Source organism: Callorhinus ursinus, unplaced genomic scaffold (assembly GCF_003265705.2).
Source record: "Callorhinus ursinus isolate GAN/ISIS: 27379988/994484 unplaced genomic scaffold, GSC_fseal_2.0 scaffold2, whole genome shotgun sequence".
NCBI classification, from domain to species: domain Eukaryota; kingdom Metazoa; phylum Chordata; class Mammalia; order Carnivora; family Otariidae; genus Callorhinus; species Callorhinus ursinus.
In genome coordinates, this window is record NW_027397064.1 from 70,530,855 (window position 1) to 70,544,155 (window position 13,301).

The following is a 13,301-nucleotide window of genomic DNA, read 5'->3' on the forward strand; positions in this document are numbered from 1 at the left end:
GGAAAAACATCTCTTACAATTTGTAGTAAAATTTAAACTTAGTTGGTAATCCTATGCAGGGTTGAACTGTGGAACGAAACAATTGAACATGTGAGTGTTCCCCCTAAATATTTCCAGAATTGGGAAGGAATCAGCAGGGACCATAGGTGTGTGCTTGTCTCATGCCTTGCCATCACGGAAGTTTGCTCATCATGTTTTTCATTTCTGGCTTTTGTGTGTGTGTGTGTGTTTGTTTTTGGAGAATAAAAAAAGTAAAATGCAAATTTTATGACTCATTTTTAATGTACTAAGAAGATAACAGTGATTTGGTTTTAAAAAATATCTAATAATACTGAATGAATAGAAGATGTATCTAATGGAAAGAATTACATTGATATTTCCTTTTTTCTTGCCTTAGGTTAGCATAGAAAGAAAACAAGAATTAATTTTTTTGACTCCAATAATCTTTTCTTTTTGTATTTTTCTCAGATCACGCATGATGAGTATTATGATATTGTGTATTCCATGTTTGTAATGATTAAAATGTCACTAAAATCTGAGTAAAGTCCCCTAAAATGTTGCTAATTGACATTATTATTATACTTATTATTTTTTGTAATTCTTATACACAGTTGAAAGATTTCTTTTGAGCTTGCTCCTGTACTACCAAGCATTGCTGGATAAGGCTAAGAAATCACTTTGTTCCAGTGAAAGTCTATGCTATCCGGACTTGGCTGGGTCTTCACTGATTCTCTAAATTCCTTTCCTCATCAAGAGGGTGATTAAACAGGACACTTAACCAGGGACATTATCCAGGGCACTTCTCCCAAACCTGTCCTATTTCTGCTCTCCTCAAGCCCCCACTGTACTTTGTCTTCTTCCAGTTCTGTAAATGATCTTGCCTCATACTTAACTGAGGATCCATCATGAGGTTTCTCTCTTTAACACTCCTACCCCAGTCTCAATTTTTACACGGAATCACTTACTTCAATCCTGACTGAGGAGGGGTGCCACTCTTCTGTTCTAAACTCATACTCCTATTTCTACTCCTAAACATGGACCATCTTACCTCCCCAAGGAGTATCCTTTATTGATTATAATGTCTCTCTTAGATCATGTTATTTTCTCATCCAAAAATTTTTTTCCCTATACCTTGCATATATCTGACCCTTTGTGAAACCGCCCTTCTTCCAGCCCACCTCCCTCTCCATCTATCGGCTTTTCTTCTCACCAAAAAACTGTCTGAAGGGAATTTCTTAAGGCTTTTATTTTTTTTAACCTTCAGTATCCTGGCCCTTGAATACAACTGAAAAGATTCTGAAGGGTGTGCACTTTCTCCTCAAAATCCTAACTCATTTTGCCAGTAAAGTTCTCTCTTACAAAAGGGCCTTTTACTTGCAAATTGCAATGCCTTAATTCCAGATTTCCAGTGAAGGGTAGAAACCATTGTCTCCCACTCTGAGGTTACATATAAATGCAAATGAACAACTTGAGAAGAGGGAGCATTTAACCTGCTAGCCAAACCACCTAGGTAGGTGGGGTCTAACTGCTGGGAAATAGTGTGGGAAGAGAGAGCTCTACTGAGCCTGACTGTGGGATCTAGGGCAAAGTTCAAAAGACTGAGAATGTTTGGTGAGCACCACCTTCAAGAAAAAAAGTAAACTGCAGAAATCAAGGGGATTTTTTTCAGTTACCATCTCAGAAAGAAGTCAATCAGAACCTTTCATGATTATGAAAACTTTGTGACTCTTGAATGTTTATTATTTTCATATTAGCTCATAATGATTAGTATTCCTGAAAAATAATAGCAGAGGCAGCAAGGAAAAGGGGGAGAGCATAAACACTGCCTCCTTTCTCATTATTGGAAGCCTAGGGAGAAGGTGGGAGCAATAAATATAAAAATTCCAAAAATCACACTAATTAATAGTCGCTTTTTTTGTTTGCCGTGAAAAGGAATGTTAAAACAGAGGCAGGTGGCAAATGAGGGAAAGAGAACAGTGGAATAAACTGGTCCTGAGAATGGCTGCTAAAGCTTAATAATAGTTCGGCTCAGGCTTTCAGGATTGAGTGTGTCCCACCTCCAGACCATTCTCTGAATATGCAAATCCTCCCCTGCCCTTAGAGGCCCAACCCAATAGTTACCTCTAAAGCATTTCCCAAAGATTTCCCCACCTTACCCACACCTCTAGAGAGGGTGATTTCTGCCTTAGTGTTTTATTGTGGCACTCTTTACCCCATGGTGTAGTTACTTGTGTGTGAGCCTTCTCTCCTAGAAGATAGGATACATGTAATAGTCATGACTGTATCCTCCATAGTGCTTTGGACTACTAAAGTGTCTCCCACAAAGCCAACATCCATTAATCCTTATTTTAGTCCTTGGAAGAATTTGACTTCCAACAAAGAAAACGTAGAATCAGTAATGTTGGGAGGTACTTATAAAAAGTTGGGACTAGAGGTTCAATGTAGAGAAGTGAGATAACATGTGGCACAGCAGAGGAGAGGTTTCTGCCATGTAGCCCCCCAAGAGAGAAAAGCCTTAGATCTTATCTCTAAGAGGACCTGTCTCTGCCCCTCTGTGAGGGGGGACCAGTGTGAGAAGGACTGACTGCATGTGCTTTGGGATGAAGTTATCATATTCAGAGCTAAAATTCTGTGTATTGGGAAAAGCAGTTGAAACTCAGCTTTGTCAAGCAGATTAATAAGGGTTACCTACATTTTTTTCATCCGAAGTATCCAGGTTGCTCTGTTTTTTGGAACACAGTGGAGTCATGAGAATGTAACAACTTTATAAAATCATAAAGGCACCAAACACCTGGTAAGTGTAATAGACACATTTGTCTGTTGAAGTATGCAGCCCTGCAAGCTTCATGACCTAGCATCTGGCCATGGTATCAGCCAGGGGAGACCTGATTCAAATGTAACCACTCCATTGCAGACCATTGGCCATAACCTATAACAGTGCCAATCAGATTCATCTCCTGAAAATTTGGAATTGAGAGAACAAGTGAGCCAGAGAGAGCGGCTGCCTTGGCCCTGATGTTTTCTGGGCTCCTATTCTCTCCACGAAGCCAGAATACACTTCATTTTTTAGTATTCCATGAGCTGTTTCTTATAGTCACCCCTAATACATTCTTTTCCTGCTTTGCCTTTAGTGAGTCTCTGTTTCTTACAATAAAAAGATTTCATGACAATATTATGCAAATATTTGACAACAAAACAGAACCTATATTATGACCATCTTATCGCACTACGAAGAGTAACAGTCTAAAACTGTCTAACAAACAAACTATAAAAAATGACCTGCCTAGTTCCAAATATTGCCAGTCTCTGTTGGGGAAAAGAGCTTTATTTAGTGTTGTGTCTATTCCTCCCCACTCCCCAGCCTCAAAGCCTATATTCTTCAACTCAATTCTCCTCCTGTGAAATTGGGAGCAAGAGAAGAACTTTGAGAAGATGAGCAATAGGATTGCTTTTTCAAGGCAGAACCATTTGCCATGCTACTGACGTAGGAAGAAAAAATTAGAATTTATATTTATTTTATGTATGTACAGTAATTTTTTAGAAACTGGGCTAAAACATGAAAATAAGATAGGAAAATTTACCAGAGATATCGGTGACCACACAGCTCAGGGGAAACAGACTCTGAAGTCTGATTTCCAGCAATTTAAAGAAAACCTTTCAGGAGGAAAACCAGACTTGATACAATATTGCTATAATATTTTAACCAAAATAATCCAGTTTTCAACAAAAAATTTTGAGACATGCAAAACAAAACAAAACCGGAAAGCACAACCCAAATTCAGAAAAAGAGGTAACCAGTGGATGTGCTGAGTGGGCCTACTTGTTGGGTTGTACAACTGATCCAAACCAGCTACTGTAAATACATTTAAAAACTTAAAGGTAGGGGCGCCTGGGTGGCTCAGATGGTTAAGCAGCTACCTACGGCTCAGGTCATGATCCCGTGGTCCTGGGATCGAGCCCTGCATCAGGCTCCCTGCTCCGTGGGAAACCTGCTTCTCCCTCTCCCACTCCCCCTGCTTGTGTTCCCTCTCTGGCTGTGTCTCTTTCTGTGAAATAAATAAAATCTTAAAAAAAAACAAAAAACAAAAAACTTAAAGGTAAAATGACTCAACAAATAGGGACTCTCAATAAAAAAAAAAGAAAATATAAAAAAGAAATGGAAACTACCCACTCTGAGGAACAGAAAGAAAAAGAAGTTTGAAGAAAAGTGAACAGAGCCTCAGAAACTGTGGGATAGCCGGGAGTACACGAAAGAAAGGAGAGATAGAAGGGTATATAAAAAATATTTGAAGAAGCAGCAACCTAAAACTTCCCAATTATATGAAAAATTTAATCTACAGGTCAATGAAACCCAGTAAATCCTGAGTAGAATAAACATAAGAGTCAAAACTAGATATATCAGATTGCTAGAAGACCAAGACAAGAAAATTTTGAAGCAACAAGAGAGTAACGACTCATTATGTACAAGGAAACCACAGTAAAATTAATAGCTGACTTCTCATCAGAAACAAAAGAAGCCAGAGAACAATGGAAGAACACATTTGAAGTGCTGAAAGAAAAAAAATCTATGGATAAAGAATTACATATCAAGCAAAAATGATCTGTCAAAAATTAAGGTGACAGCCCTCATAAATGATCTATGTTAGCAGTATACTAGTTACTGATGGAATCCATATAGTTGCCAGCTTAGAGTGAAGCCTAAAGCAAAAGAAGGCTGTCAGACAGATGCAGGTACTTGGCAAGTCAACAATTTCCATTTGTAAAGTAGCTCTAGACTCAGTGCCAACCCTGGGACATCAAATGATCACCACACCAAACTGTTGAATAAAGTACTAGAATTGAAGTTATTTTCCTTAAATAAATTTTGTGAAAATATGACTTCATTAGTTTCTTAACTCCAGAACTATCTGTCTGCTTCATAAAGGTGGCAATAAACTGATTAGAACAGTAGGGGCGAGAACATAAATCACGTATAAGAGCTCTCCTTATGAGACGAACCGTGAGAGACTATGGACTCTGAGAAAAAAACTGAGGGTTCTAGAGAGGAGGGGGGTGGGGGGATGGGTTAGCCTGGTGATGGGTATTAAAGAGGGCACGTTCTGCGTGGAGCACTGGGTGTTATGCACAAACAATGAATCATGGAACACTACATCAAAGACTAATGATGTAATGTATGGTGATTAACATAACAATAAAAAATTTAAAGAAAAAAAAAGAGCTCTCCTTATATCCTATCCTCCATCCATGGCACCTGGCCCTTCACATTCCTGGACCCCTATTTCCTTTACACACCTGGTCAGTTCATTCTCATCATAGGGCTTCCACACAGCTGGTTACAACTTCTGTGCATCTCATGTTGGACTGGGGGGATAAGTTAACAGCACCTGCTAGTACATTATCTTGTCAAGAACCACAAGTCAAGAAATGCCATATTTTTCTGTCCTTTAATAGCTTTTAAAAATAAGGACAAAATGATGAAAATAGATGAAGAAAAGTCAATTGACAAGATACAGCACCCGTTCATGATACAAATGTCCAAGAAACTAGCAATAGGAAGGGCACTTCCTTGATGTGATAGAGTGCATCTATGAAAAACCTGTAGCTGTCATCACATTTGCGGTAAAAGACTGAATATTTTCCCTTAAGATTGAGAATAAAATGATATCTACTTTTACCTCTTTTATGCAACATTGTTCTGAAGACTTTAGCCATTGTAATAAGGAAAGAAAAATAAATTAAAGGCATATAAGTTGGAAAGGGGAGTTTAAAGCTATCTTTATTTACAGGTGGCATGATCGTATACATAGAAAATTCTAAATATACAACAAAACTAACACTAGAAGTAATAAATGAATTTAACAAGATTACAAGATATAAGATCAGTACATAAAAATCAGTTGTGTTTTTATATACTAGGAATTAACAATTTGAAAATAAACTTGAGAAAACAATTCCATTCATAATAACATGAAAAAGAATATGATACTTGGGAATATATTTTATAAATGTATAAGATCTCTGACATAGATTCAACGTGATCCCTATCAAAATCCCAGCAAACACTCTATGTAGAAATTGATAAGCCAGTCTTAAAATGCACATACAGGGGTACCTGGGTGGCTCTCAGTGGGTTAAGTGTCTGCCTTCTGCTCAGGTCATGATCCTGGGGTCCTGGGATCCAGCTCCACATCGGGCTCCCTACTTAGCAGGTAGTCTGCTTCTTCCTCTCCCTCTGCTGCTCCCCCTGCTTGTGCTCTCTCTCTGTCAAATAAACAAATAAAATCCTTTAAAAATGCACATACATAGAAACAAGAATAACAAAGAAACCTCAACAGAATAGGAAGAATTGCAATATCCAATTTCAAAATTTATTAAAAAGTTACAGTAATAGAATATAGTATTGGCATAATGATAGCTATGTAGATCAATGAAATACAATAGAGGGTAGAGAAATAAGTCATTACATTTATGGTCAATTGATTTCCAACAATGATGCCAAGGTAGTTCAGTGGGGAAAGGGGTGTCTCTTCAAGAAATGCATTGGATATCCATATGCAAAATAATGAACTTATATTCTTACCTTACAATACACTGAAAAATTAACTCAGTTTGCATCATAGACCTAAGAACTAAAAGTATAAGACTTCTGGGGCATCTGGCTGGCTCAGTTGGAAGGGCTGCGACTCTTGATCTCTGAGTCATGGGTTCAAGCCCCATGTTGGGTGTAGAGATTATTTAAAAATAAAATCTTAAAAAAAATTATAAGACTTCTGGAAGAAAACATAGTACAAGATTTCTGTGACTTTGCTTTAGGCAAAGATATCTTGAATATGATACTACATCATGATCCATAAAAGAAGAAATTGAGAAATTGGACTTAATAAAAATAAAAGTTTTTTTAAATAAAAATTTTGTCTTTCAAAACACATTAGTAAGAAAATGAGAAGATAACCCATAGACTGGGAAAGAATATTTTCTTTTTTTTTTAAGTTTACTTATTTATTTTTAGTAATCTCTGTGCCCAATGTGGGCCTCAAACTCTTGACCCTGAAAACAGGAGTCACATATCTTCCAACTGAGCCAGCCAGGTGCCTGGGGAAAGAATATTTTCTAATCATAATCTGATAAAGGACTTATATCTAGGATATATATTGAATTTCTAAACATCTAAAGTAAGGCAAGCAACTCAATTTAAAAATGTACAAAATATTTGGATAGACATTTTACCAAAATGTTATAAAAATGGTTAATCATCACAGGAGAAGATATTCAACATGATTAATCATAAAGGAGATGGACATTAAAACCATAATACAACTATACGACCACTAAAATGGGTATAAGGCAAAAGATTAATAATACCAAGTGATGACAAGGTTGTGGAAAACTGGAGCTATCATAAATTGCTGATTGGTATACCCACTCTGGAAAACCATTTGACAGTTTCTTTAAAATATAAATACAAATTTACCATATGACACAGCAATTCTACTTCTAGATGTCTATTCAAGAAATAAAAACACATGTCCACACAAAGATGTTTACATCAATAATATCAGTATATTCATAGTTGGAAAAAAACAAAATAATCAAAATGGCTATCAACTAATGATTAGATGTGGCACAGTGGAATACTATTCAACAATAAAAATAATGAACTATCGACACTGGCTACAACATGAATAAACCTGCAATATATTATGCCAAAAGGAAAAAAGTCAGAAAAGGCCACTTTTTTTTTAAGATTTTATTTATTTATTTATTTACTTATTTTGGAGACAGAGCTTGAGTGGAGGGAGGAGGGAGAGGGAAGAGCTTGAGTTGAGGAGGAGGGAGAGGGAAGAGCTTGAGTTGAGGAGGAGGGAGTGGGAAGAGGCGAAAGAATCTCAAGCAGACCCCCCATGCTGAGTAGCCAGCTTGATGAGGGGCTCGATCTCATGACCATGAGATCATGACCTGAGCCAAAACCAAGAGTGGGACGCTTAATTAATTGAGCCACCCAGGCACCCCAAAGCCACATGTTATATCATACCATTTGTATGACACTTCCAAAAAAGAAAAAAATATAGAGACAAAAAGCAAATTAGTGATGACCTTGAGCTAGGCTGGGAAGATTGGATGCAAGTGGCTATGACAGAACATTTTCAGGTGATGGAAATATTCCAGAACTAAATGGTGGTGACAATTGCACAATTATACATTCATTAAAAGTAATCACATTGTATGCTTATAATGGATATATTTTCATGGAATATAAATTATGTCTCAATAAAGCTATTACAAACAAAAACTTTTAAAAAATGACATAAGCACATCATGTTAAAACTCTCATTTATGAAAACTTAGTAAATTTGGAAACAATTTTCTAACATGATTGAAAATCTTCCAAGTAGCATTTCAGTGGATTGAGATGCCATTGTTAAACATTAAAGAAAAAAAACTTGCAGGGAAAACTGATTGATAGGGAAGTCAGAAATTTGTTAAAGAAAAAGCCTAAATCACAACCTTAGTGTAACTATTGGTTGGAGTTGAAATTTGAGTGTCATAATTGAGTACATGAAGCCAATTTTGTATTTCTTCCATGTCTTTTTGTGGTATTTATTTTAGCTTTTATAGCCCTTATAGCCAAGTATCGGAATAAACTGATTTTAAACTTGAATCCTTCTATGACCAGGTATTAAACCATGATTTCCAAGGTCATGCAACATTTTCTATCACAAAACTCTCACTAAAATTTATTTAAATTATCAATACTATAGGGGCACCTGGGTGGCCCAGCTGGTTGAGCATCCGCCTCTTGATTTCAGTGGGGGTCATGATCTCAGAGTCATGAGATCAAGCCCCGAGTTAGGCTCTGTGCAGCGAGGAGTCTGCTTGGGATTCCCTCTCCTTCTGCCCCTCCCTCAAATAAATAAATCTTTTTAAAAAATTACCAATATTATATATTTCAATACATCTTCTTTCATACTGATGGATTGTCCTATATTTGTGTTTTATAATTTATATAATGTTAGTATGATATTATATTTAAATAATTTGTTTAGTAATAGAGGTATATGATTGAGAATGTTTGGAGACCTCATTTTTAATAGAACATCTTTAGATAAAATGTACATTCTTTCCCTCTTGTTTGGTTTGTTTCTGTGGGTTTTTTAGTTTTTCCTCTTCTTTCTACCCCAGGTGGTAGAAATAAGTCTTTGGAAAATTACATTCTAATTTTTTGGTGTTTTCTTTGTCTTGAAGATCAGTTAGATCATTTACCTCTAACAAATCACATTTGAATTTCTAACATTATTAGAGTCACTAATCATAACTGTTATCCATCTTGAGAAAGATCAGTGAAGTCTCAAGTGGTATTGAGAAGATTATTCTTCTTTTGACACAGCCAAATGATGTGAAAGTGAGACATAAATAACAAAAATACAGTAGAGAGAAGGCCAGGGAAATTGACATAAAGTAGAGAATTTGAGATAAGAAAAAAATTCCACCCACACAGAATTAATTCATTTCTATGGACAATAGAAAACCTGATTTCAAAACTCTAGGCTTTCAATGATTTACCTTTTGGCTTTGGAAAACTCATTTATTTTTCCACTACTGCCCCCACATTAATGAAAATGAGGCATAATATACTTCTCCTTTCTCACAAACACTACTCATTAACTTTTAACTTTAAAAATGTGAAATACGTAAACTTCTAGACTTTTAGTGTGAGTATATACTACTGTACCTATATCTGAACATAAATACAAGGGTCTTTGATATCTAAGAGATTATATATGAAAAGGTCTCCTCATTTCTACTTTACTTCAACTTTCCTTTTTGCTTTCTTCCTTCTATTTCTCAGTAGGTAAAAAAAAAATTTAATCAATTATCATAGTCTAAAATGCCATAGATAACAACCAGCAGCATTTTATTAACTTATTAATATCCCCTTTTTGAAGCCACTATAAATAATTTTCTCATAGACTTAGGTTAGGTGGTGTATTATAATCTCATTGGGTCAAATATACCTAAATTATAATATTTTCATCTAATGTTTATTTCAGTTATTGGTTTTCTAAGATTATAGAGTTTTCGAGCTGGAAAGAGAATTAGAGATTACAAACCAGCATTAAAACTGGCTGTATAACTCTCACCTAAGATTCCTTTTTCATCCAACCTTTTTAATCTCTCTAGTAAAGAAGAAATTAATGTGATTTAGACATTTCACTCTTTGCCATATATACATGTGTGACTAAATTTTTCAAAGCTAAAATAATTTCAATTTAAAAATTTGTATAGGGATAAAACATTAGAGGTTAAAAAATATGCATTTATGCCAAGAACTCTCTTCTTTGCATTTATAAATGACTACTTTATCTACACTACTCTCCTACAATACTTTTTACCTATTGAGAAGATGATAGTTTAAGGTATTTTGTGTTTAATCTTCAACATGTATGCTCTGTAATTATTTTTTATGGTCCTGAAATTGAGTCAAAACCTATTGACTACCACTTCTGTGTTTTAAAAGCTGACAAAGTATGTTTAATATAGTTGGTGGAAGAGCATTGAGCTCCAAGTCAGGAGATCTGGTTGGGTTCTAGCCTTGCCTATGCTACCTGCTTCTTCATGTCTTAGACAAGTCATTTAATCTCTCTGGTCCTGTGTTTACTGATCTGTAAAATATATCAGTCACACTCAAATCTTTTCTGGGCTTAGGTTAATTTGTGTATAAAAGGAAATGCTGCATGATCTCATTCTAAACCTTGGCTTTGTTTTCTTTATTTTCTTGAAGGAAATTTACCACAGATGTTTATCACTTTGCTGTAGCGCTTAAGTCTATTTCCACCACCCTCTTTGTTCTCATGTTCTCATAAACTGCCTTTAAATACACTGCTTTCTTTTTCTTGGTTCAATATCTGTCTCTCCCCTTAACTCTCACTTGTATCTTGCCTTCTTTTCTCTCCCTCTAGGACCTTCCCCTTCCCCTTAGGGAGCAGCTCTCTACTAAAGAAAAGCATGACAGAGGTCCACTTCTCTGCATGTTGAGGAACACTGCCTATGAGTTGTCTCCCTTCGCTGACAGGGAGAATAGAGAGGAGAATAGAGAGCATGGGCTCTCCAGCCTGGGTATGTATCTGGTCTCTACCATCCACTAGTTGTATGATCTTTACCTCAGTTTCCTATTCTGCAAAATAGGAACAACAGTGTTACCAAAATATCACTGTGAGTCTTAATCAAAATAGGTAAAGCTTTTAGAATAGTGCCTGTCTTGTGAGAACTTGCTCAATAAACGTTCACGATTAATTTTTTTTTAAGATTTTATTTATTTATTTGACAGAGAGAGACACAGCAAGAGAGGGAACACAAGCGGGGGCGGTGGGGAGTGGGAGAGAGAGAAGCAGGCTTCCCACTGAGCAGGGAGCCCGATGCAGGGCTCAATCCCAGGACCCTGGGATCATGACCTGAGCCGAAGGCAGACGCCTAACGACTGAGCCACCCAGGCACCCCTAAACATTCATGAGTATCGCATCCACTCAATGGACCCTCATAAAGTGGTAATCACTTCAGCACTTCTTTTCCTAGAAGAGGACAAGATAAAGCTGAGGCAAGGGAATAGCTCTGGGGGAACTGGATGGTGTGTTCATACAGATGGGGTCCTTTTGTGACGATACTCTGTATTTCCTACGTCTTGCCCTTTACTTTTCATCCTACTGAGATGTGAATGTTGGGCAAAAGCACAATGAAGAGGAAGACTGGCACAATTTGTAGGTGATGTACCTTTTATTTAATTTGCAGGAATGGCTACCTAATGGCAACTTTTTCCTCCGAGTAAATTATCTGTTTGAAACATGTTTTTGTTGTTGTTTTTTTCTGCCAGCATTTTGAACTGGCATGCCATGATTATTATATTCTAAAACATTAAAGAAAAAAGCCCAAGAATTGTTCTTTGGGCAGCTCTATTTATGTAATGCTCCATTTGAGAAATAGCACTGGAAAAAACTGTTCTTAGCAAAGAATGTTAATTGATGAAAACATTTCTTTGCTAACAATCTAAGGGAAGCAGTCTGTTCTTAGCTCTTTAAACCGCAAAATAGATTTAGCCATTCATGAACAAAAGCAATTATTTATTTTCAATACTACCTTTAACAAGTCTTTGTTTTTGATAATGGAGCTCTCTTTCTGTTCTCTATCAAAGCAGGTTTTAAAAATATAACCGCTCTTTTAATAAGAAAAAGGCAGCCAAATCTAATAGCAAGATTCTCATTTGGGTACAAAGCATATTTTCCACTTCAATATTCAACTACATAAGCTTTTTAAATGGGGAGGGGCTTATCCATTTTGATTAAAGAGTCCATATACCTAATATTCTGTAGAGCTAGCATAACAAATATGTCATATGAAAAAAAACGCAAGAGATAATTTCGACTGCTGAGAAGCCAAAATTTTATAGTTTAGAAAATTACAATACTGTACATACCTGATGAACATGGAAGATTTTGAATCTGGATCAATCAATGAGTATTTTGCTTTTCCTCATGCTTTTCTAGGAAAGAAGGAAAATGTTAGTATATCTACTTTGTCAGGTCATAAATACTATTATTGAAGCTCAAAAAGAAATATAGCAACAAAAGTAGAAATTAGAATTCCCAAGACATAGGATGTCACTTGGCAAAAAAATATGCCTTTTAATAGAACATCTTCAGCATATTTTTATTTCAAATACTAAAATAAGAGAAAAAGTCACATATCACATGATCGTGGAAGAAACTGATATACAACTCAGTAACAACGAAAAAAGGGATTAAAAAATGAGCAGAGGAACTAAATAGACATTTTTCCAAAGAAGATATACAAATGGCCAGCACATACATAAAAAGGTGTCCAATATCACTAATCATCAGTGAAATATAAATCAAAACCACAATGAGATAGCACCTCACACCTGTCAGAATGGCTATCATCATGAAGACAAGAGATAAGCATTGGCTAGAATGTGGAGAAAAGAGAACCCTTGTGCATTGGGTGGGAATGTAAATTGGTGCAGCCATTATGGAAAACAGTATGGAGGTTCCTCAAAAAATTAAAGTAGAATTATCATACGATTCAGCAATTCCACATTTTGGTATCTATCTGAAGGGAAAAAAAAGTCATTATCTCAAAAAGATATCTGCAGCCACCAAGTTCACTGCAGCATTATTTACAATAGTTAAGATATGGAAACAACCTAAGCATCCATCAAAGGCCGAATGGATAAAGATATTGTAATACACACACACACACACACACACACACAAAGACACACATGCTGAACT

General features: G+C 36.1%; 1 protein-coding gene across 3 annotated transcripts in view; it reads left to right on the forward strand.

Moving 5' to 3' along the window:
• The window catches only part of CCDC148 (coiled-coil domain containing 148), a 236,277-nt gene that overhangs the window by 1,269 nt on the left and 221,707 nt on the right, over positions 1 to 13,301 (forward strand). For 2 of the 3 annotated variants that reach the window (XM_073883847.1, XM_073883861.1), the window contains exon 2: positions 10,959 to 11,115. The exons of the other annotated variant lie outside the window; for it this stretch is intronic. In XM_073883847.1, the coding sequence (XP_073739948.1) occupies positions 11,028 to 11,115 (88 nt within the window). In that variant the 5' untranslated portion in view covers positions 10,959 to 11,027. The remainder of the gene's footprint in view (positions 1 to 10,958; positions 11,116 to 13,301) is intronic. 3 annotated transcript variants of the gene reach the window in all.